The following is a 25,528-nucleotide window of genomic DNA, read 5'->3' as shown; positions in this document are numbered from 1 at the left end:
ATATAGTGTTACCGTTACAGAGAAAGTGCAGTGTAGGCAGACAATAAGATGCAAGTAGATCTCTGGGTCTGTGGGTGCTGAGACCCAAGCTGACATTAGCATGTTGAATAAATTATTGGAAGGTATTCTTTAGGACCCGATATATAAGCATTTGAATGGACACGGCCTGATTAGGAATACTCAACGAGGCTTTGTACATGGGAGGTCAGATAGGCCAAGATGCACAAACCTGACTTGACCAGGTAGGCACGTTGTCTCTGCCCGCTCCTGCCCCACTGAACTCGTGTCTGCATACCTTGACTCCATTCTATCGCCCCTGGTTCAGTCCCTTCCCATCTACATTCCCGACACTTCTCATGCTTTCCTTCTGCTCAACAACTTTCAACTCCCAGGCCCTGAACGCCCCATCTTCAACATAGATTTTCAGTCCGCATACAATTCTATCCCCGTCAAGAAAGCCTCAAAGTTCTCTGCTTCTTTCTTGACAAAAGAACCAACCAAACCCCCTCCACCACCACCCTCCTCCGTCTGGCAGACCTGGTCTTCACTCTCAACAATTTCTCCTTCGGCTCCTCCCATTTTCACCAAGTTCAAGAGGTAGCCATGGGTCACAGCTATGCCTGCCTCTTTGTTGACTATGTAGAGCAGTCCATGTTCCAAGCCTTTCCTGGTAATGCTCCCCAACTCTTCCTCCACTACATTGACCACTGCATTGGTGCTGCTTCTTGCACCCATGCTGAGCTCTTCAATCTCATCAGCTTTGCCTCCAACCTCTACCCTGCCCTTAAATTCACAGTCTATTTTTGACACCTCCTTCCCCTTTCTCAACCTTTCTGACTTCATCTCTGGAGACAAACTGTCTACCGATATATTTCATAAATGTACCGATTCCCACAGCTATCTTGACTATGCCTCTTCCCACTCTGTCTCCTGTAAAAATGCTGCTCCTTTTTCTCAGTTTCTTCATCTCCGCTGTATCTGTTCCCAGGATGAAGCTTTCCTTTCCAGGAAATCAGAAATGTCCTCCTTTTTCAAAGAATGGGGTTTCCCTTCCTCCACTGTTGATGCTGCCCTCACCTGTATCTCCTCCACTTCCCAGACATCCATACTTACCCCATCTTCCTGCCACCTGAACAGGGACAGAGTTCTTGTCTTCACCTACCTCTCCATGAGTCTCCACATCCAATACATCAGTCTCTGTAGTTCCGCCATTGTCAATGGGATCCTACCACCAAACACGTCTTTACCTCCCATTTGTCCCTCCTCATGGCACATACCCCTGCATGCAGCCTAAGGGCTACACCTGCCTATTCACCTCCTCCCTCACCTCAGTTCAGGGCCCCAAACAGTCCTTCTAGGTGAGGCAACACTTTATTTGTGAATCTGCTGGGGTTGTCTATTGTACCTGGTGTTCCTGGTGCGATTGCTTGACATTGGTGGGGCACTCATCAATTGGGATGCTACTTCCTCTGCTCCATCTGCTAAAAGCAGAACTTCCCTGTGTCCATGGCCTCCTCTTGTGCCGCAAAGAGGCTAGCCTCAGGGCAGAGAAGCAACACCTCATAGCCTCCAACCTGATAGTATGATCATCAATTTCTCCTTCTGGTAATTTTTCCCTTCCTCCTCCCCTCCTCTTCTGTTCCCTACTCTGGCCTCTTACCTCTTCTCACTGCCCCTCCTCCTATGGTCTACTCTTTTTTCCTATCAGATCCCTTCTTCTTAACGCTTTACCTTTCCCACCTATCACCTCTAGCTTGCCCTCCTTTCCCTTCTCCCCACCTTCTTATTCTGGCTTATTCCCGCTTCCTTACCAGTCCTGATGAAGGGTCTCAGCCTGAAGTGTCGACTGTTTATTCCCCTCCATAGATACTGCCTGACCTGCTGAGTTCCTCCAGCATTTTGTGTGGGTTGTTCTGGGAAATCTTTTGCGTTTTAGGTCGTGTCCAACCAATCTCATAGAGGTTTTTGAGGAGGTTACCAGGTTATGGGGATTAGGCAGGAACTGGATACTGATTGTGGATGATCAGCCATGATCACAGTGAATGGCGGTGCTGGCTCGAAGGGCTGAATGGCCTACTCCTGCACCTATTGTCTATTGTCTAACGTTTATGAAGGCAAGGCAATGGATGTTGCCTACATGGACTTTAGTAAGGCCTTTGGTAAGGTCCCATATGGAAAATTGGTCAAGAAGGTTCAGTTGCTTGCCATTCAGGTTGAGGTAGTAAATTGGACTAGATGTTGGCTTAAGGGAAGAACCCAAAGTGGTAGTAGATGTTTGCCTCTCTAACTGGAGACCTGTGACTAGTGGTGTGCTGCAGGGATCAGTGCAGAATCTGTTGTTGCTTGTCATCTGTATCAGGAAATTAACCATAATACATAGGAGCAGAATTAGGCCATTCAGCCCTTTGTGTGTGTTCTGTCATTGGATCATGACTGATTTATTATCCCCTTAACCCCATTCTCCTGCCTTCTCCCTGTAACCTTTGACCTACCTAACCCTACCTAATCAAGAACTATCAACCTCTGCTTTAAATATAACCCATGACTTGGCCTCTACAGCTGTCTGTGACGATGAATTCCACAGATTTACCAGCTGCTGGCTAACAAAATCCCTCCCTCCTCGTAGCAGTTGGTGTAACACTTTAGAGTACCAGTAAACATGGTTCAGTTCCTGCCTCTGTCTGTCAGGATTTGTACGTTTTCCCGATGATCACAAGTTTTCTCTGGGTACTCTGGTTTCCTTGCACCTTCCAAAGGTGCACAGATTAGCAGGTTAGCTGATCTCACGGGTGTAAGTGGACGTGTGGGCTTGGGGACTAAAAGGGCCTGTTACTGTGTCGCATCTCTAAACGTCTCTGTTCCACTTGCACAGCAAGTGAGAGTCAGCTTCCTTCACCTTCAACATTTTATCTTCCACTGAGTGTGTTCCTCTTCTGAAGCCACAGGGCCCTGGCTGGGATTTGATGTCAGAGGAGGAGGTTAAGAGTTTGGCTTCATACCAGCTTCCTGAAGGCAGCGATAAGACTGAAGGAGACTTCGTCTGAGATGCAGAGAGATAATCAGTGAACAGGTTGTGCCTGTGTGGAGATCTCAGCAACTGAGGCCCTCCGTTGGTCATGGTCGACCATGAATGTTGTGTCCCAGCTGTTTATGTGATACACAAGATAGCGCAGTACGATTTGGAGAGCAAGCTGTTGCCCATGCAGCAGGTTCCCCCACACCATGCAGTTGATGAATCTGAATCATCATGAGAAAGGATCCAGTGCTTTCCTGGTATAAATGATGAATAAGCTCTCTTGGCTTCCAGCCAGGTACAGGTATTGATCTTCACAGACATTTTGATGACAAACTCTGCCATCTTCATCAGGGATGATGCCTGGGCAAGTCTAGTCCGGTGGTATTTATACCACCATCGTCCAATCCTCCTGATTGGTTAGTCCTCATCCAATCAGGTTTCCGCTCTCTCACCTTGTTTACAATTGAATTCCAGTTCTTACTTGAAGTGAGACTTTCACCTTTGTTAAAATTCTTTTCCTCTACTTTTATTTCAATGGCTTCCTTCACCAGGCAGTCCCAGAAGCCATTGGCACGGTGCAGTAATCTTGTGCCATCGAAGTCAGCCATTGTGAATGTGGTGTTCTGCCTCCGCCGATTTCTCCGAGAAACCCAAACGGATACACCTCCTGTGCTCCTTGATGCGGGTCTCCACCGTGCGTCGCGTCTGGCCGATATACGTTGCTCCGCATTCACAGGGAATTCTGTAAACGTCAGCAGACCTGAGTCCCAGGTCATCTTTGACCCTCTGTGATTTGAGCTTCCTTACGGGTTTGTGGATGGTATTAATCCGGTATTTCTTCAGGATCCTGATGATCCTTCCAGAAACTGTGGAAATATAGGGAAGACAGGAGGTAGGACGGGTTCCTCCTTGTTGCTAGTTTTCCTGGTTTTTCTGTCAGCCCTTTTATGGGCCCAGTTGATTTTCTTCACCTTGTAGTCATTCTGTAGGAATGTCACGGAGGGGAAGAAGCTGTTCTTAAAATATCGAGTGTATGTCTTTAGGCTCCTGTATCTCCTCCCTGATGGTAGCAATGAGAAGAGGGCATGTCCTGGGTGATGGGGGTCCCTAATGATGGATGGCGCCTTTTTGAGGCATCGCAGCTTGAAGATATCCTTCAATCCAAAGGAATGGCAGAGGCTGATACAGTTTAGCACCAGCGGTGTCACTGGAGTTGCCAGTCAACGTTGAACTCAACATAGGATTGCCTCAGGGACTCCAGCTCCGGATTTCGAACTAGAACTAGAGCTAGCATTCCTCCACCACTTTGTGCATTTCGCTCTGGATTTCCAGCATAAATTTTAACTGCCACATTAGGACAATTACAAGGTAGGCCCTACCACCATCGTAAAAATATAGTGACAGTTCAATGGCTTATATCTCAGCAAGATCTAGAAAAACTCATTCATGCATTTATTTTTAGTAGGCTTGGCTACTGTAATGGCGTTTCCACAGGTCTCTGTAAAAACCCCTCAGACATCCTCACTAAGACCAAAAAGTAGAGCATGTCACTCCAGTTCTCGGGTCACTACACCGACTTCTTGTACATCAGAGGATTAACTTTGAAATATTGCTACTGGCTTAGAAAGCTTTGAATGGTCTAGGGCCAAAATACATCTCCGATCTCTTAGACCATATGGCCGTAAGAGATACTGTAGGAGCAGAATTAGGCCATTCAGCCCATTGAGTCTGCTCCACCATTCCATCATGGCTGATCCTGGATCCCGTTCAGTCCCATACACCTGCGCTCTTGCCATATCCTTTGATATCCTAATTGATCAGGAAACGACCAACTTCCACCTTAAATATACACACAGACTTGGCCTCCACTGCAGACTGTGGCAGAGTATTCCACAGATTCACTACTCTCTGGCTATAAAAATTCCTCCTTACCTTTGTTCTAAAAGGTCGCCCCTCAATTCTGAGGCTGTGTCCTCTAGTTTTGGATACCCCCACCATCCTCTCCACATCCACCTTATCTAGTCCTTTCAACATTTGGTAGGTTTCAATGAGATCCCTCTGTATTCTGCTAAATTTCAGTGAGTACAAGCCCAAAGCTGCCAAACAGTCCTCATATGTGAACTCCTTCATTCCTGCAATCATCCTCGTGAACCTCCTCTGGACTCTCCAATGACAACACATCCTTTCTGAATTATGGGGCCCAAAACTGTTGACAAAACTCCAAGTGCGGCCTGACTAGTGTCTTGTAAAGCCTTGGCATTATCTCCTTGTTTTTATATTCTATTCCCCTTGAAATAAATGCCAACATTGCATTTGCCTTCTTTACCACAGACTCAACCTGTAAGTTAACCTTCTGGGAGTCTTAACATAGAACATAGAATAGTACAGCACATTACAGGCCCTTCGGCCCACAATGTTGTGCCGACCCTCAAATCCTGCCTCCCATATAACCCCCCACCTTAAATTCCTCCATATACCTGTCTAGTAGTCTCTTAAACTTCACTAGTGTATCTGCCTCCACCACTGACTCAGGCAGTGCATTCCACGCACCAACCACTCTCTGAGTAAAAAACCTTCCTCTAATATCCCCCTTGAACTTCCCACCCCTTACCTTAAAGCCATGTCCTCTTGTATTGAGCAGTGGTGCCCTGGGGAAGAGGCGCTGGCTATCCACTCTATCTATTCCTCTTATTATCTTGTACACCTCTATCATGTCTCCTCTCATCCTCCTTCTCTCCAAAGAGTAAAGCCCTAGCTCCCTTAATCTCTGATCATAATGCATACTCTCTAAACCAGGCAGCATCCTGGTAAATCTCCTCTGTACCCTTTCCAATGCTTCCACATCCTTCCTATAGTGAGGCGACCAGAGCTGGACACAGTACTCGAAGTGTGGCCTAACCAGAGTTATATAGAGCTGCATCATTATATCGCGACTCTTAAACTCTATCCCTCAACTTATGAAAGCTAACACCCCATAAGCTTTCTTAACTATCCTATCCACCTGTGAGGCAACTTTCAGGGATCTGTGGACATGTACCCCCTGATCCCTCTGCTCCTCCACACTACCAAGTATCCTGCCATTTACTTTGTACTCTGCCTTGGAGTTTGTCCTTCCAAAATGTACCACCTCACACTTCTCCGGGTTGAACTCCATCTGCCACTTCTCAGCCCACTTCTGCATCCTATCAATGTCTCTCTGCAATCATCGACAATCCTCTACACTATCTACAACACCACCAACCTTTGTGTCGTCTGCAAACTTGCCAGCCCACCCTTCTACCCCGATATCCAGGTCATTAATAAAAATCATGAAAAGTAGAGGTCCCAGAGCAGATCCTTGTGGGACACCACTAGTCACAACCCTCCAATCTGAATGTACTCCCTCCACCACGACCCTCTGCCTTCTGCAGGCAAGCCAATTCTGAATCCACCTGGCCAAACTTCCCTGGACCCCATGCCTTCTGACTTTCTGAATAAGCCTATCATGTGGAACCTTGTCAAATGCCTTACTAAAATCCATGTTTATCACATCCACTGCACTACCCTCATCTATATGCCTGGTACCTCCTCAAAGAACTCTATCAGGCTTGTCAGACATGATCTACCCTTCACAAAGCCATGCTGACTGTCCCTGATCAGATCATGATTTTCTAAATGCCCATAGATCCTATCTCTAAGAATCTTTTCCAACAGCTTTCCCACCACAGATGTAAGGCTATAATTACCCGGACTATCCCTACTACCTCTTTTGAACAAGGGGACAACATTCGCCTCCCTCCAATCCTTCGGTACCATTCCCATGGACAACGAGGACATAAAGATCCTAGCCAGAGGCTCAGCAATCTCCTCCCTCACCTCATGGAGCAGCCTGGGGAATATTCCGTCTTGCATGAGGACTCCTAAGTCCCTCTGCACCTCTGATGTTTGAACCTTCTCCTAATTTAGATAATAGTCTGCACTGTTGATCCTTTTACCAAAATGTATGATCATACATTTCCCAACACTCTATTCCATCTGCCACTTTTTTGCCCATTCTTCCAACTTGTCCAAGTCCTGTTGCAATCACATTACTTCCTCAGCATTACCTACCCCTCCATCTATTTTCGTATCATCCACAAACTTTGCCACAGAGCCATCAATTCCATTATCCAAGTCACTGACAAACAATGTGAAAAGTAGTGGTCCCAATACTGACCCCTGAGAAACACCCCTAGTCACCAGCAGCCAACCAAAAAAGGCCCCTTTTATTCCCACTCACTGCTTCCTGCCTGTCAGCCATTCCTCTATCCATGCCAGTATCTTTCCTGTAACACCATAGGATTTTATCTTGTTAAGCAGCCTCGTGTGTGGCACCTTATCAAATGCCTTCTGAAAATCCAAGTGAGTGACACCCACTGCCTCTCCTTTGTCCACCGTGCTTGTTACTTGCTCAAATAACTCTTAACAGATTTGTCAGGCAAGATATCCCTTTAAAGAAATTTATCATTAGTCTCTAAGTACTCTGAAACCTCATCCTTAATAATAGACTCCAGCGCTTTCCCAACCACTGATGTTAGGCTTAATAACCTACAATTTCCTTTCTTTTGCCTTCCTCCCTTAAAGAGTGGAGTGAGATTTGCAAATTGGAGTGACTTGCTGCATGATGAACCTCCCCAAGTTCTCAGGTCATCTGGGGTAGGTTTGTTTTCCGTCCCCAGGATCAAAACTAAACGTGGTGAAGGTTCTTTTAGTAACTATGCTGCACATATCTGCAATAACCCTCCAGAGGACCTGAAGTTTGCCCCAACTTTCCATCCTTTTAAATCAAGGCTTAAAATTTTTCTTTTCGCTGTAGCTTTTAATTAGAATCTCCTGCATTGTAACTTCTATTTATCATAGCTATTTTTTTGTGTGATTTTATTCTCTTATATATTGTTAGAAATTTGATGTTTGATTTTTATATCTTGTTCTACGTAAAGCACTTTGAACTGCCTTGTGTTCGAAAAGTGACTTGCTTGCTTGTAGAATCTCTTGTGTTGAACCCAGTGGTCTCCTGTTTTTGATGCCTGATATCATGCATCTACATCCCTGCACATTTAACAGAATTTCAGTGAAGAATAAAACTGATGGGATTAAAACACAAAGCATGTCCTGTCTTGGGCATAAAGATCTGTGGTGTTAAGTTCCATAATGTTGTCATGCTGGGGTGGGGGAGGTGGTGGGGATAAACTCCCACTGTGTATTGAATGCTCCCAATGGCGTGCATCTCAAATAGCCTCTGGCTACCAAGTCCAGTTCCCGGCCTTCACCCGTGGCTTAGCTATTAAGCCCGGCAGAACCATTTCTACTGACAGGAGAAGGGGAAAAGGCAGGTTACTGGCACCTTAAAGCTAATCACTTTGGGCAGATGGGGCTTGTCAACCGTGGTTGGCAATTCATCGAGGAGAAAAAAATTTGATCTTAAAAGTTCTGAAAATCCAAGTACACAACATCCACCAATTCTCTTTTGTCTGTCCTGCTTGTTATTTTTTCAAAGAATTCCAACAGATTTGTCAGGCAAAATTTTCCCCTGAGGAAACTATACTGACTATCATGTGCTTTGAAGTACACTGAAGCCACATCCTTAACAATCGACTCCAACATCTTCCCAACCACTGAGGTCAGACTAACTGGCCTATAGTTTTCTTCCCATGTTGCAGTTGTACAGAACTTTGGTTAGGCTGCATTTGGGGCTGGGTTGAGTCAACAGGTCAGTCCTATATAAACAACATGCTCTGGGATACTCTCCATAAGCACGTCTTTGTCTACTTTGATGATATCCAAATCTTCTTGAAGTCCATGGGGGAACATATCACCCACGTCAGAAACATTTTAAAGAGGCTACTAGATGACAGACTTTATGTCGTTGGAGAAATCAGAATTTCACGTAACAACCGTTTCATTTTTGGGGTTCATCATCTCCACTGACCATCTCAAGATGAAACCCTACAAAGACCCAGGCAGTCAGGGATTGTCCACAACCATCCAGTGCCAAACTAATCAACGATTTCTGGGGTTTGTAAACTTCTGGAAATTCATCTGGAACTTTAGCTCAGTGGCCGATCTGCTGGCGGCCCTAACTAAGAAATCCATGGACACTTTTGTCTGGACTACTGAGGTGAAGGCTGCTTTTGCAGAGCTTAAACAGCAGTTCATGTCAGCTCCCATCTTGGTTTCTCCTAACCCGGATCTTCCCTTCATTGTGGAGGTGGACGCCTCAGACATCGGAGAGGGTGCTGTCTTGTCTCATCGACCACCTTCGGACAGTAAACTGCACCCGTGTGCATTCTTCTCCAGGTAGCTATACCGGGCAGAGAGGACTGATGACGCTGGGAATCGGGAGCTTCTTGCGGTTAAGTTTGCTTTGGAGGAATGGCATCACTGTCAAGAGAGGGCCAAACACCTTCCTGTTGTTTGGACAGACCACAAGAACCTGGTTTATATTCAGGAGGCCAAGGGGCTGAATTCCAGGCAGGCCAAGTGAGCTTTGTTCTTTAATTGCATCCTGACCTATTGACTGAGGTCCAAGAACCAGAAGCCAGCTGCCTTGTCCTGTCAGTTTGATGAACCAGAAAGAGAGGAGCAGCCTACCACTATTTTGCCCCAAGCCAAGGTGGTCGTGCCAATTCATTGGGGAATCAATGCTCTTGTTTGCAAGGCCCAGGTGCAAGGGGGGATTCCTAAGAACAGTCCTCCTGGTCAGCTGTACATCCCAAGTTCCATGTGGACCCAGGTCATCCATCAAGAATGACTGCTCACCCAGGAACTCCCAGGATTCTCGAGTTCATCAGGAGAAGGTATTGGTGGCCAGGAATGACAGGTTTGACAGTACTTGCAGGTATGCAAGGTGTGTGTCTAGAACAAGGAGCCTCATACCTGAACTCAAGGACTCCTTTCTGTGGCCAAATGCTAAAGCAAAAGTGGAGTAGGGCAAGAGAGATTTTACTGGTCTCTACCCAGCGAACCGAAGGAGAAGACAGGGACCTGCTTTACAGCCTGGGCAACACATCTGGCTGTCCAGTTATGATTTACCTCTCTGGAAGAAGTCTAGAAAGTTGGCGCCCAAGTTTATTGTTCTCTTCAGAGTCCTGAGGAAAGTAAACCCGGTGGTTTACAGCTTGCAGCTCCCCAAGACCCTAAAGATCAACCCCATCTTTCACACCTCTAAATCAAAACCTGTCTGCACTAGCCCCTTAGCCCCTCCACAACTCAGGTTTATCAATGGGGAACAGGTCTACACCGTGAGAAGACTTTTTGACTCATATACTGCATGGGGTGTTTGGCTGGGAACGGGGAAGGATTCAGACCCGAGGAGAGGCGCTTGGGGCCTGGAAGAGTCATCTTGGATCCATCTCTCATCATCATCATCTCTCTGAGCAGCCAGGGCCGTCAGGAGTTGGCTGTAGGAGAGGGGGTCCTGTTTCGAGATGCTCCTAACCATGCCAGCTTCCGGGATTTAGACGCTGTAACTCTCCAGAGTATGGATAGCTGGCACAGCCCCTGTAAGGGTTCAAGACTGTCCCGCTAATTGGCATTCATGTTTTGGGCCCCAAGAATTAATTATTTAAAGAGCACCTGAACTGAGGTTTGGTGCTCAATCGTAAGCCTAACTAGAGATATCTCTAGCACCGGTTTTTGCTCAGTTTTTGATCCAGCTTTATACTGTGTCTCGACTCCAGTCTGAGATACTCCAGCACTTGTGTCCAAACTATCCTCGTCAAGCTTTTTCGTCACACTGGGGAATCAAAAACCAGACATCCGAGGTTAAAGGTGAGAGGGGAAGCAATTTAATAGGAACCTGAAAGGGACCATTTTCACGCAGAGGGTAGTGCGTACATGGATCGAGCTGCCAGAGGAAGTGGTTGAGACAAATATATTAATAACGTTTAAAATACACTTGGACAGATAGATTCAAGATTGTGTAATGTCATTTCCTGTACACAAGTGGAAACGAGAACAAAATAGTTGTTACTCCAGATCTGATGCAGCACAATAAACTCAATAATAAAAACACAGTAAATATAAATACATAAGCGAGCTTGTATACAGAGTAACTCACACAAAATGCAGGAGGAAATCAGCAAGCCAGGCAGCAACTATGGAAAAGAGTAAACAGTTGATGTCTTGGCCTAAAATGTTGACTGTTTACTCTTTTCCATAGATGCTGCCTGGCCTGTTGAGTTCCTCCTGCATTTTGTGTGTGTTACTTTGATTTCCAACATCTGCAGATTTTCTCTTGTTTATATACATAGATTGATCCAAAGTGATGCTAGGCACAGGAGTGTCTGTATAACAAGGTGACTCTGACAGGAAATGATGAAGTAGTGGTGGTTGGGGTGTGGACGGGTGGGTTAGTGGGTGGAGATGTTGGTCAACGTTACTGCTTGGGGAAAGTATCTGTTTTTGAGTCTGGTGGTCCTAACATGGATGCTACGTAGCCTCCTCCCTGATGGGAGTGGGACAAACAGTCCATGAGCAGGGTGGGTGGGATCCTTCATTACGTCATTGGCCCTTTTCCGGCACCTTTCTGTATATATACCCTTGTTTAGGCTGCTTCTTGAATATTGTATTCAATTCTGGTCACCCCATTAGAGGAAAGATGTCAAGGCTTTGTAGAGGGTGCAAAAGATGTTTACCAGGAATCTGGCTGGATCAGAGGCCATGTGCTATAACGAGATGTTGGAGTGGCAGAGGCTGAGGGGAGATCTGATAGGGGTTTATAAGATTATGAGAGACATAGATAGACAGACAGTATCTTTTCCCAGGGTCAAAATGTCTAATACCAGAGGGTAGGTATTTAAGGTGAGAGGGGATACTCATTACAAACAACAATAGCACAAACTAATTAAAATATTCCTTTCAACATACATCAAAGTTGCTGGTGAACGCAGCAGGCCAGGCAGCATCTATAGGAAGAGGCGCAGTCGACGCTTCAGGCCGAGACCCTTCGTCAGGACTAACTGAAGGAAAATATTCCTTTTCCTGCTTCTGTGGTGCCCACCAGTCCCAAAACACCTCCATGAAGCTTGTAAACACCACATGTTCCTTCTCCATGGTTACCCAGAGTGGATGTTGCCAGGCAGTCAGCCTGGGCAGAGCCCTCCATTGCCCACCTCCAGGATGCACGGTTCACAGATAGCAAATGGTCAGCCCCACAATCGCGTTTACTAAGACATCCTCCTCCCTCCTTGTACCCTCTCAGTACAGGGTGACAAAAACGTTTAGCTCCTTTACAGGCTCCTGTGTGTTTATTCACTTAGAGATACAGCATGGAACAGACCCAAAGCACGCACTGCACAGCCACCCATTAGCCAAACTACAAGGCAATTTACAATGACCAGTTAGAACCTGTGCTTCTTTGGAATGTGGGAGAAAACGGGAGCATCCAGAGGAATCCCATGCACACACAGGAAGGGACGAACAAACCTTCTGACAGAAAGTCGGAATTGAACTCTGAACTTGAGCGCCCCGAGCCACTGTGGTAACCACGATGCTACCATGGCGCCCCTAGGCATCATGGGGAAGTAAGGCCGACAGGGCTCCTTCAGATTCTGGATAATTCTATGATACCATGATCTGATATCTGAATACCGATTGGATTACAGGTTCTAGCTGCTGGAACGGGGATGAACACGACACCAGCAATTGTCCTCCCAGAGGTCACTGGCTCTTCGGACAAGGAGTCTGACCGAGCCACACACCTGAGGTAAGCTCCATGCAATTACGGCCAAGGTTCTCCCAGGTGCCTGGTGCAAAGGCCCAGTGGGAGATCAGCGGTTGGGAGAGAGGACCTGCGCGACGATCCACAGGCCTCTGTGTTCTTTCCTCTGGCCCTCAGGCTTACTTAAAGAAATGAAAAGGATATCATATGGGGATTGTTTGATGGCTTTGGGCCTAACTCACCGGAGTTTAGAAGAATGGAGGTGGGGGCGGGGGATCTCATTGAAACCTATCGAATGTTGAAAGGCCTAGACAGAGTGGATGTGGAGAGGATGTTTCCTATAGTGGGGTATCTAGGACCAGAGGACACAGATAGAGTGGATGTGGAGAGGATGTTTCCTATAGTGGGGGAGTCTAGGACCAGAGGACACAGATAGAGTGGATGTGGAGAGGATGTTTCCTATAGTGGGGGAGTCTAGGACCAGAGAGCACAGCCTCAGAAAAGAAGGATGTCCATTTAGACAGAGATGAGAAGGAATTTCTTCAGCCAGAGGGTAGTGAATCTGTGGAATTCATCGCCACAGGCGGCTGTGGAGGCCAAGTCATTGGGTATATTTAAAACAGAGGTTGATAGGTTCTTGATTTGTCAGGGCGTCAAAGGTTACGGGAAGGAAACAGGAGAATGGGGGTGAATAAATAAGCCAGGATGGAATGGTGGAGCAGTTTTGATGGGCTGAATGGCCCATTCTGCTCCTGTGTCATATGGTCTTTGACGTTATGGAACAGGCATCAACAGAGACCAACAGCCTCTGTGCTCTTCCTTCTGGTCTGCAGTTCGATCAACAGAGACCAGCAGCCTCTGTACTCTCCCCTCTGGTCTCCAGTTCGATCTGCAGAGACCAGCAGCCTCTGTACTCTCCCTTCTGGTCTCCAGTTCGATCTGCAGAGACCAGCAGCCTCTGTACTCTTCCCTCTGGTCTCCAGTTCGATCTGCAGAGACCAGCAGCCTCTGTACTCTTCCCTCTAGTCTCCAGTTCGATCTGCAGGGACCAGCAGCCTCTGTACTCTTCCCTCTGGTCTCCAGTTCGATCAACAGAGACCAGCAGCCTCTGTACTCTTCCCTCTGGTCTCCATTTCGGTCTACAGAGACCAGCAGCCTCTGTACTCTTCCCTCTGGTCTCCATTTCGGTCTACAGAGACCAGCAGCCTCTGTACTCTTCCTTCTGGTCTCCAGTTCGATCTGCAGAGACCAGCAGCCTCTGTACTCTTCCCTCTGCTCCCCTGGAGACTGTGATTCATGTCTAGCCCCACGAAAGTGTGCACCAGGCTAGGCTGATGACGGCACTCTCACCCAGTGGCGAGAAGTTGTGGGTAGACCTTCACTCCGGAACTCAGGACTTACACCAGACTCAGATTTTAGAGCAGTAGTGAGAGGACTCTGCATGGCCAGACCCTAGGCTAGGATAGTAGTGAGGGAGCTCGACACAGTTAGATCCCAGACTAGGACAGTAGTGAGAATACACAGTCAGATTCTAGGTTAGGAGAGTAGTGAGGGAGCTCTACACAGTCAGATCCCAGACTAGGAGAGTAGTGAGGGAGCTCTACATGGTCCGATCCCAGACTATGATAGTAGGGAGGGAGCTCTACATAGTCAGATCCCAAACTATGATAGTAGGGAGGGAGCTCTACACAGTCAGATCCCAGACTAGGAGAGTAGTGAGGGAGCTCTGCACGTAAGATTCCAGACTAAACATTGTTCACAGCAGCAGTACAGAGGAATGGGATCGTGAGGTGTTTAAAAGGCTGTTACATGGACAAATGAGTTCAGGGAATGGAGGAATAGAATTGTGAGGTGTTTAAGAGGCTGTTACATAGACAAATGAGTGTACAGGGAACAGAGGACTAGGATCGTGAGGTGTTTAAAAGGCTGTTACATGGACAAATGAGTACAGGGAACAGAGGAATGTGGATCATGTACAGGCAGAGAGATTTGGTTTAATTCAGCACAGATGTGATGGGCCAAAGGGCCTGTTCCCAGCTGAACTGTTCTGTGCTCTGTTTTATTGGTCTCTGCAGATGCCCCAGCCCCATCCAGAGAAAGTCCAGCAGAAACTCCCGGGCCTCCTTGTCCTCGGCAAGTTCCCTCACCACTGTCGGTAAGTTCTGAGCATCAGACACCTGCCACTGACTTCACATTATGCCCATTCTCAGAATCATAATCAGGTTAATTATCCCCCTTTGTTCCTTGCCTGCTCTTCTCGGCACAGCTTTGTGGGCCGAAGGGCCCGTATTGTGCTGTAGGTTTTCTATGTCACTATCACTTGCCCCTGGGTCCCTTCCTCCTTTCCTTCCTCCTCTGGTCCACTTTCCTCTCCTAACAGATTCTTTCTTCTCCAGATCTTGACCTTTCCCACCCATCTGGCTTCATCTATCACCTTCCAGCTAGCCTCCTTTCCCTCCCCCGACATTTTTATTCTGCCATTTTCCCCTTTCCTCAGTCCTGAAGAAGGGTCTTGGCCCGAAACATCGACTGTTTATTCATTTCCATAAATGCTGCCTGACCTGCTGAGTTCCTCCAGCATTTTGTGTGAGTTGCTTCAGGTTTATTATCACTGACAAATGTCAAATTTGTTCACAGCAACAGTACAGTATGATACATAAAATACCATAAATTACAATAATTCAGAGAGTGAAAGGGTTAATGTATGAGGAGCATTTGATGGTTGTGGGCCTGAACTCGCTGGAGTTTAGAAGAATGAGGGGGGAATCTCATTGAAACTTAATGAATATTGAAAGGCCTAGACAGAGTGGATGTGTCCTATAGTGAATGGGTCTAGGACCAGAGGACACAGCCTCAGAGCCTCAGAATAGAGGGGCATCCATCTAGAACTGAGATGAGAAGGAATTTCTTCAGCCAGAGAGTGGTGAATCTATGGAATTCATTGCCATGGATGGCCGTGGAGACCAAATCTTTGAGTATGTTTAAAGCAGAGGGTAATAGGCTATTGATTAGTCAGGGTGTCAAAGGTTATGGGGAGATGGCAGGAGAACGGGGTTGAAAGGGATAATAAATCAGCCATGATTGAATGGCGGAGCAGACTCGATGGGCTGAATGGTCTAATTCTGCCTCTATAACTTCTGTAGTTGTACCATGGAGAGCATTCTGACAGGCTGCATCACTGTCTGGTGTGGAGGAGCTACTGCACAGGACCGAAAGAAGCTGCAGAGGGTTGTAAATCTAGTCAGCTCCATCTTGGGCACTAGCCTACAAAGTACCCAGGACATCTTTATGGAGCAGTGTCTCAGAAAGGCAGCATCCATTATTTAAGGACCTCCAGCACCCAGGGCATGCCCTTTTCTCACTGTTACCATCAGGTAGGAGATACAGAAGCCTGAAGCCACACACTCAGCGATTCAGGAATTGATTTACTTGTTGATTTATTATTATGTTATTTATTATTTTTTTCTCTCTCTGCTCCACTATATATTGCATTGAACTGCTGCTGCTAAGTTAACAAATTTCACATCACGTAATAAACCTGATACTGATTCTGATATCTTATGCTGTTATGGTGTTATGTATTGATTATAAACATATATTACAATATGTATATAATTATTATTAGATTAGATTATGAGGACACTCAATCCTCGTTTATTGTCATTTAGAAATGCATGCATTAAAAAATGATACAATGTTCCTCCGGTATGATATCACAGAAACACAAGACAGACCAAGACTAAAACTAACAAAAACCACATAATTATAACATATAGTTACAAAAGTGCAAAGCAATACCGTAATTTGATAAGAGCAGACCATGGGCACAGTAAAAAAAAGTCTCAAAGTCCCGATAGCCCCAACATTTCACGCAGACGGTTGAAGGAAGAAACTCTCCCTGCCATGAGCTTCCAGCGCCGCAAACTTACCGATGCAGCATCCTGGAAGAACCCGACCACAGTCCGACTCTGAGTCTGTCCGAAAACTTCGAGCCTCCGACCAGCCCTCCGACACCGAGCACCGAGCACCATCTCTGCCGAGCGCTTCGACCCTGGCCCTGGCCGCCAAGCAACAGGCAAAGCCGAGGATTTGGGGCCTTCCCCTCCGGAGATTTCGGATCACACAGTAGCAGCGGCAGCAAAGCAGGCATTTCAGAAGTTTCTCCAGATGTTCCTCTGTGCTTCTCACATCTGCCTCCATCAAATCAGAATTGTGCATGGCATCCTACTTGACAGACTACAGATATTCATCATTGGAGAGGCCGCACGCACTGCTTCACGCAGTCATCTTCTCCTCCTCCCGAGAATTATACATTTATACGTTTAGTGACCACATTATTAGGTACAGGAGGTACTTTGTAAAGTGGCCATTGCAGAGTACGTTTGGGTCTTCTGCTCTTGTAGCCCATCCACTTCGAGGTTTGATGTGTTGTGTGTTCAGAGATGCTGTTCTGCGCACCACGGCGTGAGTGAGGTTCCGGCTACAGTAAGTGAGGTTGAGGCGGAAGTTAGGGATTGGTTGAGGTAAAGTGAAGTCAAGATGCATGCTGGCATTGTCAGAACCCAGGTGTGGAAGATCGACAGATTCCGGTGTGGAGAAGACAAACAGAGTTTATTCATAACAATCCCAGCAGAACATCGGGGACTTAGCCAAGCGACACTGTAAGAAGTAACAATCTCAAAACCAGGACCCTGCTGTTAGTGCTATTCAGGTATCTGCTTAAATAATACAAGTAACACAGAATCCCTGAGCCTGTCAAAATAAACTTAACAAGTTTAAACAGAAAGCACCAGGAGACCACATTACAATAACATGAGGAACTCTAAGCAATTAATGACCCTAGTTAACCAACAATGAACCAATTCAGATGCCCTAAAAACCTTGGAGCCCAACGCTCCCAGTGCCCCTGCACTAACACAGAGAGCTCATTTCAGGTGAGGCTGAGGCAGATGAGGTGAGTGAGTGAGGCTGAGGTATGTGAGATTGAGGTTGAGGTGGGTGAGGTGAGTGCGATTGAGGTTGAGGCTATGATGAGTGAGTTGAGATGAGCTTGAGGGTGAAGCTGAGGCTGAATTCCTCCTGTACCCTCAGATGGAGATGGCCACGTGTACGATCTGGTGAATGACCAGCTGCCCGACGTCGAGCTCTCCGACGAAGACAGAAAGAAAAACACGGAGCTGCTGGAGGAGGCGAAGAAAATCAGTGAGAGGTTCCACAGCCGTCGGAGCCGCCGCTCCAGGACCAGTGTTTCCGATTCACCGCCAGGTAACGGCCGCAGAGCATGGTCATTAGACAGAGCTGCAAAATCAGGCCATTTGGCCCATCGAGTCTGCTCCACAATTCTATCTTGGCTAACTCAATTTCCTTCTCAACCTTATTTTCCTGCATTCTCACTGTAACCTTCGACATCCTGCCTAATTAAGAGTCTATCAACCTTTGCTTTAAATAGACCCAATGTCCTGGCCTCCATAACTACCTGTGGCAATGAATTCCACAGAAAAACCACCTTCTGGTTAAAGAAATTCCTCCTTATCTCTGTTCTATATGGTCATCCCTCTATTCTGAGGCTGTGCTCTCTGTTCCTAGACTTCCCCACGATAGGAAACATCCTCTCCATATTCACCCTATCTTGGCCTTTCAATTTTGCATAAGTTTCAGTGACATTCCCCCTCATTCTTCTAAACACCAGCGAGTAGAGACCCAGAGCTATCATACGCTCCTCATATTTACCCCTTTCAAACCCACAATCATTCTGGTGAACCTCCCATCACACAGTGTAACCCCCACTCATGCCACCCCTCCCACTGTGTGACCCTCCCTCGGTACCACCCCCTCCCACAGTGTGACTCTCCCTCAGTACCACCCCTCCCACAGTGTGACCCTCTCTCAGTACTGCCCCACCCACAGCACAGTGTGGTTGGGCTGATCCTGGATGGGGTCTGAGAGGGTGTTTCTGCTGAGATGTTACGTTTTCCCATTACAGCAGTGACGCCTTTGCGGACTCAACCGCCTCCCCCAGCCCCTCTCGCAGTAATTCTATCACAGCTCTCCACCTCAGTAGGTAGGCTTTGTAAGGCAAGGCCCTGCGGTCACCCGGTGACCTTGGGTTTGAGGGGCGGCACTAGGGGATATGATTGGGAATAAGGTATGGGAGTTGGGGTTGGTTGGTGGTCTGCGGTGTGGTTGGGAGGGGGGTTGGTTGGTGGTCTGGGGTGTGGTTGAGGTAGTTGGTTGGTGGTCTGGAATGTGGCTCGGAGGTTGGTTGGTGGTCTGAGGTGTGGTTGGGAGGGGTTGGTTGGTGGTCTGGGGTGTGGTTGGGAGGTTGGTTGGTGGTCTGGAGTGTGGTTGGGAGGGGTTGGTTGGTGGTCTGGGGTGTGGTTGGGAGGGGGGTTGGTTGGTGGTCTGGGGTGTGGTTGGGAGGTTGGTTGGTGGTCTGGAGTGTGGTTGGGAGGTTGGTTGGTGGTCTGGGGTGTGGTTGGGAGAGGTTGGTTGGTGGTCTGGGGTGTAGTTGGGAGGGGTTGGTTGGTCTTTGGTGTGGTTTGGAGGTTGGTTGGTGTTCTAGGGTGTGGTTGGGAGGTTGGTTGGTGGTCTGGGGTGTGGTTGCGGGGGTTGGTTGGTGGTCTGTGGTGTGACTGGGAGGGTTGGTTGGTGGTCTGGGGTGGGGTTGGGAGGGGTTGGTTGGTTTGGGGTGTGGTTGGGAGGTTGGTTGGTGGTCTGGGGTGTCGTTGAGGGGGTTGGTTGGTGGTCTGTGGTGTGGCTGGGAGGGTTGGTTGGTGGTCTGGGGTGGGGTTGGGAGGGGTTGGTTGGTTTGGGGTGTGGTTGGGAGGTTGGTTGGTGGTCTGGGGTGTGGTTGGGAGGGGTTGGTGGTGTGTGGTGTGGTTTGGAGGTTGATTGGTGTTCTAGGGTGTGGTTGGGAGGTTGGTTGGTGGTCTGGGATGTGGTTGAGGGGGTTGGTTGGTGGTCTGTGGTGTGGCTGGGAGGGTGGCTTGGTGGTCTGGGGTGGGGTTGGGAGGGGTTGGTTGGTTTGGAGTGTGGTTGGGAGGTTGGTTGGTGGTCTGGGGTGTGGTTGGGAGGGGTTGGTGGTGTGTGGTGTGGTTGGGAGGGTTGGTTGGTGGTCTGGTGTGTGGTTGAGAGGGTTGGTTGGTGGTCTGGGGTGTGGTTGGGAGGTTGGTTGGTGTTCTGGGGTGTGGTTGGGAGGGTTGGTTGGTGGTCTGGGGTGTGGTTGGGAGGGTTGGTTGGTGGTCTGAGGTGTGGTTGGGAGGGGTTGGTTGGTGGTCTGGGGTGTGGTTGGGAGGGGTTGGTTGGTGGTCTGGGGTGTGGTTGGGAGGGGTTGGTTGGTGGTCTGGGGTGTGGTTGGGAGGGGTTGTTTGATGGTCTGGGGTGTGGTTGGGAGGTTGGTTGGTGGTCTGGGGTGTGGTTGGGAGGGTTGGTTGGTGGTCTGGGGTGTGGTTGGGAGGTTGGTTGGTGTTCTGGGGTGTGGTTGGGAGGGTTGGTTGGAGGTCTGGGGTGTGGTTGGGAGGGTTGGTTGGTGGTCTGGGGTGTGGTTGGGAGGGGTTGGTTGGTGGTCTGGGGTGTGGTTGGGAGGGGTTGGTTGGTGGTCTGGGGTGTGGTTGGGAGGGGGTGGTTGGTGGTCTGGGGTGTGGTTGGGAGGGGTTGTTTGATGGTCTGGGGTGTGGTTGGGAGGTTGGTTGGTGGTCTGGGGTGTGGTTGGGAGGGTTGGTTGGTGGTCTGGGGTGTGGTTGGGAGTGTTGGTTGGTGGTCTGGGGTGTGGTTGGGAGGCTGGTTGGTGGTCTGGGGTGTGGTTGGAAGGGTTGCTTGGTGGTCTGGGGTGTGGTTGGGAGGTTGGTTGGTGGTCTGGGGTGTGGTTGGGAAGGTTGGTTGGTGGTCTGGGGTGTGGTTGGGAGGTTGGTTGGTGGTCTGGGGTGTGGTTGGGAGGGGTTGGTGGTCTGGTGTATGGTTGGGAGTGTTGGTTGGTGGTCTGGGGTGTGGTTGGGAGGTTGGTTGGTGGTCTTTGGTGTGGTTGGGAGGTTGGTTGGTGTTCTGGGCTGTGGTTGAAGGGTTGGTGGTCTGGGGTGTGGTTGGGAGGGGTTGGTTGGTGGTCTGGGGTGTGGTTGGGAGGGTTGGTTGGTGGTCTGGGGTGTGGTTGGGAGCTTGGTTGGTGGTCTGTGGTGTGGTTGGGAGGGTTGGTTGGTGGTCTGGGCTGCGGTTGGGAGCTTGGTTGGTGGTCTGGGGTGTGGTTGGGAGGCTGTTGGTGGTCTGGGATGTAGTTGGCAGGGTTGGTTGGTGGTCTGGGGTGTGGTTGAAGGGTTGGTGGTCTGGGGTGTGGTTGGGAGGGGTTGGTTGGTGGTCTGGGGTGTGGTTGGGAGGTTGGTTGGTGGTCTGGGGTGTGGTTGGGAGGTTGGTTGGTGTTCTGGGGTGTGGTTGGGAGGATTGGTTGGTGGTCCGGGGTGTGGTTGGGAGGGGTTGCCTGGTGGTCTGGGGTGTGGTTGGGAGGGTTGGTTGGTGGTCTGGGGTGTGGTTGGGAGCTTGGTTGGTGGTCTGGGGTGTGGTTGGGAGGGTTGGTTGGTGGTCTGGGGTGTGGCTGGGAGGGTTGGTTGGTGGTCTGGGGTGTGGTTGGGAGGGTGTTGGTGGTCTGGGAAGTAGTTGGGAGGTTGGTTGGTGGTCTGGGGTGTGGTTGGGAGGTTGGTTGGTGGTCTGGGGTGTGGTTGGGAGGTTGGTTGGTGGTCTGGGGTGTGGTTGGGAGGCTGGTTGGTGGTCTGGGGTGTGGTTGGAAGGGTTGCTTGGTGGTCTGGAGTGTGGTTGGGAGTGTTGGTTGGTAGTCTGGTGTGTGGTTGGGAGTGCTGGTTGGTGGTCTGGGGTGTGGTTGGGAGGTTGGTTGGTGGTCTGGGGTGTGGTTGGGAGTGTTGGTTGGTGGTCTGGGGTGTGGTTGGGAGGCTGGTTCGTGGTCTGGGGTGTGGTTGGGAGTGTTGGTTGGTGGTCTGGGGTGTGGTTGGGAGGGGTTGGTGGTGTGTGGTGTGGTTGGGAGGGTTGGTTGGTGGTCTGGTGTGTGGTTGGGAGGGTTGGTTGGTGGTCTGGTGTGTGGTTGGGAGGTTGGTTGGTGTTCTGGGGTGTGGTTGGGAGGGTTGGTTGGTGGTCTGGGGTGTGGTTGGGAGGGTTGGTTGGTGGTCTGGGCTGTGGTTGGGAGGTTGGTTGGTGGTCTGGGGTGTGGTTGGGAGGCTGTTGGTGGTCTGGGATGTAGTTGGCAGGGTTGGTTGGTGGTCTGTTGTGTGGCTGGGAGGGTTGGTTGGTGGTCTAGGGTGTGGTTTGGAGGGGTTGGTTGGTGGTCTGGGGTGTGGTTGGGAGGTTGGTTGGTGGTCTGGGGTGTGGCTGGGAGGTTGGTTGGTGTTCTGGGGTGTGGTTGGGAGGATTGGTTGGTGTTCCGGGGTGTGGTTGGGAGGTTGGTTGGTGGTCTGGGGTGTGGTTGGGAGGCTGTTGGTGGTCTGGGATGTAGTTGGCAGGGTTGGTTGGTGGTCTGGGGTGTGGTTGGGAGGTTGGTTGGTGGTCTGGGGTGTGGTTGGGAGGGTTGGTTGGTGGTTTGGGGTGTGGTTGGGAGGGGTTGGTTGGTGGTCTGGGGTGTGGTTGGGAGGGGTTGGTTGGTGGTCTGGGGTGTGGTTGGGAGGGGTTGGTTGGTGGTCTGGGGTGTGGTTGGGAGGGGTTGGTTGGTGGTCTGGGGTGTGGTTGGGAGGGTTGGTTGGTGGTCTGGAGTGTGGTTGGGAGGTTGGTTGGTGGTCTGGGGTGTGGTTGGGTGGGTTGGTTGGTGGTTTGGGGTGTGGTTGGGAGGGGTTGGTTGGTGGTCTGGGGTGTGGTTGGGAGGGGTTGGTTGGTCTTTGGTGTGGTTGGGAGGGTTGGTTGGTGGTCTGCGGTGTGGTTGGGAGGTTGGTTGGTGGTCTGGGGTGTGGTTGAGGGGGTTGGTTGGTGGTCTGTGGTGTGGCTGGGATGGGTTGATTGGTCTTTGGTGTGGTTGGGAGGTTGGTTGGTGTTCTAGGGTGTGGTTGGGAGGTTGGTTGGCGGTCTGGGGTGTGGTTGAGGGGGTTGGTTGGTGGTCTGTTGTGTGGCTGGGAGGGTTGGTTGGTGGTCTAGGGTGTGGTTTGGAGGGGTTGGTTGGTGGTCTGGGGTGTGGTTGGGAGGTTGGTTGGTGGTCTGGGGTGTGGTTGGGAGGTTGGTTGGTGTTCTGGGGTGTGGTTGGGAGGTTGGTTGGTGGTCTGGGGTGTGGTTGGGAGTGTTGGTTGGTGGTCTGGGGTGTGGTTGGGAGGCTGGTTCGTGGTCTGGGGTGTGGTTGGGAGTGTTGGTTGGTGGTCTGGGGTGTGGTTGGGAGGGGTTGGTGGTGTGTGGTGTGGTTGGGAGGGTTGGTTGGTGGTCTGGGGTGTGGTTGGGAGGGTTGGTTGGTGGTCTGGGGTGTGGTTGGGAGGGGTTGGTTGGTGGTCTGGGGTGTGGTTGGGAGGGGTTGGTTGGTGGTCTGGGGTGTGGTTGGGAGGGGTTGTTTGATGGTCTGGGGTGTGGTTGGTGGTCTGGGGTGTGGTTGGGAGGGTTGGTTGGTGGTGTGTGGTGTGGTTGGGAGGGTTGGTTGGTGGTCTGGTGTGTGGTTGGGAGGGTTGGTTGGTTGGTGGTCTGGGGTGTGGTTGGGAGGTTGGTTGGTGTTCTGGGGTGTGGTTGGGAGGGTTGGTTGGTGGTCTGGGGTGTGGTTGGGAGGGTTGGTTGGTGGTCTGGGGTGTGGTTGGGAGGGTTGGTTGGTGGTCTGGGGTGTGGTTGGGAGGGGTTGGTTGGTGGTCTGGGGTGTGGTTGGGAGGGGTTGTTTGATGGTCTGGGGTGTGGTTGGGAGGTTGGTTGGTGGTCTGGGGTGTGGTTGGGAGGGTTGGTTGGTGGTCTGGGGTGTGGTTGGGAGTGTTGGTTGGTGGTCTGGGGTGTGGTTCGGAGGTTGGTTGGTGGTCTGGGGTGTGGTTGGGAGTGTTGGTTGGTGGTCTGGGGTGTGGTTGGGAGGCTGGTTGGTGGTCTGGGGTGTGGTTGGAAGGGTTGCTTGGTGGTCTGGGGTGTGGTTGGGAGGTCGGTTGGTGGTCTGGGGTGTGGTTGGGAAGGTTGGTTGGTGGTCTGGGGTGTGGTTGGGAGGTTGGTTGGTGGTCTGGGGTGTGGTTGGGAGGGGTTGGTTGGTGGTCTGGGGTGTGGTTGGGAGGGTTGGTTGGTGGTCTGGGGTGTGGTTGGGAGCTTGGTTGGTGGTCTGTGGTGTGGTTGGGAGGGTTGGTTGGTGGTCTGGGCTGTGGTTGGGAGGTTGGTTGGTGGTCTGGGGTGTGGTTGGGAGGCTGTTGGTGGTCTGGGATGTAGTTGGCAGGGTTGGTTGGTGGTCTGGGGTGTGGTTGGGAGGTTGGTTGGTGGTCTGGGGTGTGGTTGGGAGGGTTGGTTGGTGGTCTGGGGTGTGGTTGGAGGGTTGGTTGGTGGTCTGGGGTGTGGTTGGGAGGTTGGTTGGTGGTCTTTGGTGTGGTTGGGAGGTTGGTTGGTGTTCTGGGGTGTGGTTGGGAGGTTGGTTGGTGGTCTGGGGTGTGGTTGGGAGGCTGTTGGTGGTCTGGGATGTAGTTGGCAGGATTGGTTGGTGGTCTGGGGTGTGGTTGAAGGGTTGGTGGTCTGGGGTGTGGTTGGGAGGGTTGGTTGGTGGTCTGGGGTGTGGTTGGGAGGCTGGTTCGTGGTCTGGGGTGTGGTTGGGAGTGTTGGTTGGTGGTCTGGGGTGTGGTTGGGAGGGGTTGGTGGTGTGTGGTGTGGTTGGGAGGGTTGGTTGGTGGTCTGGTGTGTGGTTGGGAGGGTTGGTTGGTGGTCTGGGGTGTGGTTGGGAGGTTGGTTGGTGTTCTGGGGTGTGGTTGGGAGGGTTGGTTGGTGAACTGGGGTGTGGTTGGGAGGGTTGGTTGGTGGTCTGGGGTGTGGTTGGGAGGGGTTGGTTGGTGGTCTGGGGTGTGGTTGGGAGGGGTTGGTTGGTGGTGTGGGGTGTGGTTGGGAGGGGTTGTTTGATGGTCTGGGGTGTGGTTGGTGGTCTGGGGTGTAGTTGGGAGGGTTGGTTGGTGGTGTGTGGTGTGGTTGGGAGGGTTGGTTGGTGGTCTGGTGTGTGGTTGGGAGGGTTGGTTGGTGGTCTGGGGTGTGGTTGGGAGGTTGGTTGGTGTTCTGGGGTGTGGTTGGGAGGGTTGGTTGGTGGTCTGGGGTGTGGTTGGGAGGGTTGGTTGGTGGTCTGGGGTGTGGTTGGGAGGGGTTGGTTGGTGGTCTGGGGTGTGGTTGGGAGGGGTTGGTTGGTGGTCTGGGGTGTGGTTGGGAGGGGTTGTTTGATGGTCTGGGGTGTGGTTGGGAGGTTGGTTGGTGGTCTGGGGTGTGGTTGGGAGGGGTTGGTTGGTCTTTGGTGTGGTTGTGAGGGTTGGTTGGTGGTCTGCGGTGTGGTTGGGAGGTTGGTTGGTGGTCTGGGGTGTGGTTGAGGGGGTTGGTTGGTGGTCTGTGGTGTGGCTGGGAGGGGTTGATTGGTCTTTGGTGTGGTTGGGAGGTTGGTTGGTGTTCTAGGGTGTGGTTGGGAGGTTGGTTGGTGGTCTGGGGTGTGATTGAGGGGGTTGGTTGGTGGTCTGTTGTGTGGCTGGGAGGGTTGGTTGGTGGTCTGGGGTGTGGTTTGGAGGGGTTGGTTAGTGGTCTGGGGTGTGGTTGGGAGCTTGGTTGGTGGTCTGGGGTGTGGTTGGGAGGGTTGGTTGGTGGTCTGGGGTGTGGCTGGGAGGGTTGGTTGGTGGTCCGGGGTGTGGTTGGGAGGGTGTTGGTGGTCTGGGAAGTAGTTGGGAGGT

At 50.5% G+C, this 25,528-nt stretch overlaps 1 protein-coding gene across 4 annotated transcripts in view; it reads left to right on the top strand.

The window, feature by feature from the left end:
- Positions 1-25,528, top strand: part of mrvi1 (murine retrovirus integration site 1 homolog) — a 207,697-nt gene that overhangs the window by 81,878 nt on the left and 100,291 nt on the right. For all 4 annotated transcript variants that reach the window (XM_063061569.1, XM_063061567.1, XM_063061565.1 and 1 more), the window contains exons 6-8: positions 12,640-12,740; positions 14,771-14,850; positions 17,787-17,960. In XM_063061569.1, the coding sequence (XP_062917639.1) occupies positions 12,640-12,740; positions 14,771-14,850; positions 17,787-17,960 (355 nt within the window). The remainder of the gene's footprint in view (positions 1-12,639; positions 12,741-14,770; positions 14,851-17,786; positions 17,961-25,528) is intronic.

Source organism: Mobula hypostoma, chromosome 11 (genome assembly GCF_963921235.1).
Source record: "Mobula hypostoma chromosome 11, sMobHyp1.1, whole genome shotgun sequence".
Lineage (NCBI taxonomy): Eukaryota > Metazoa > Chordata > Chondrichthyes > Myliobatiformes > Myliobatidae > Mobula > Mobula hypostoma.
This window is presented reverse-complemented; position numbering and strand designations above follow the sequence as displayed.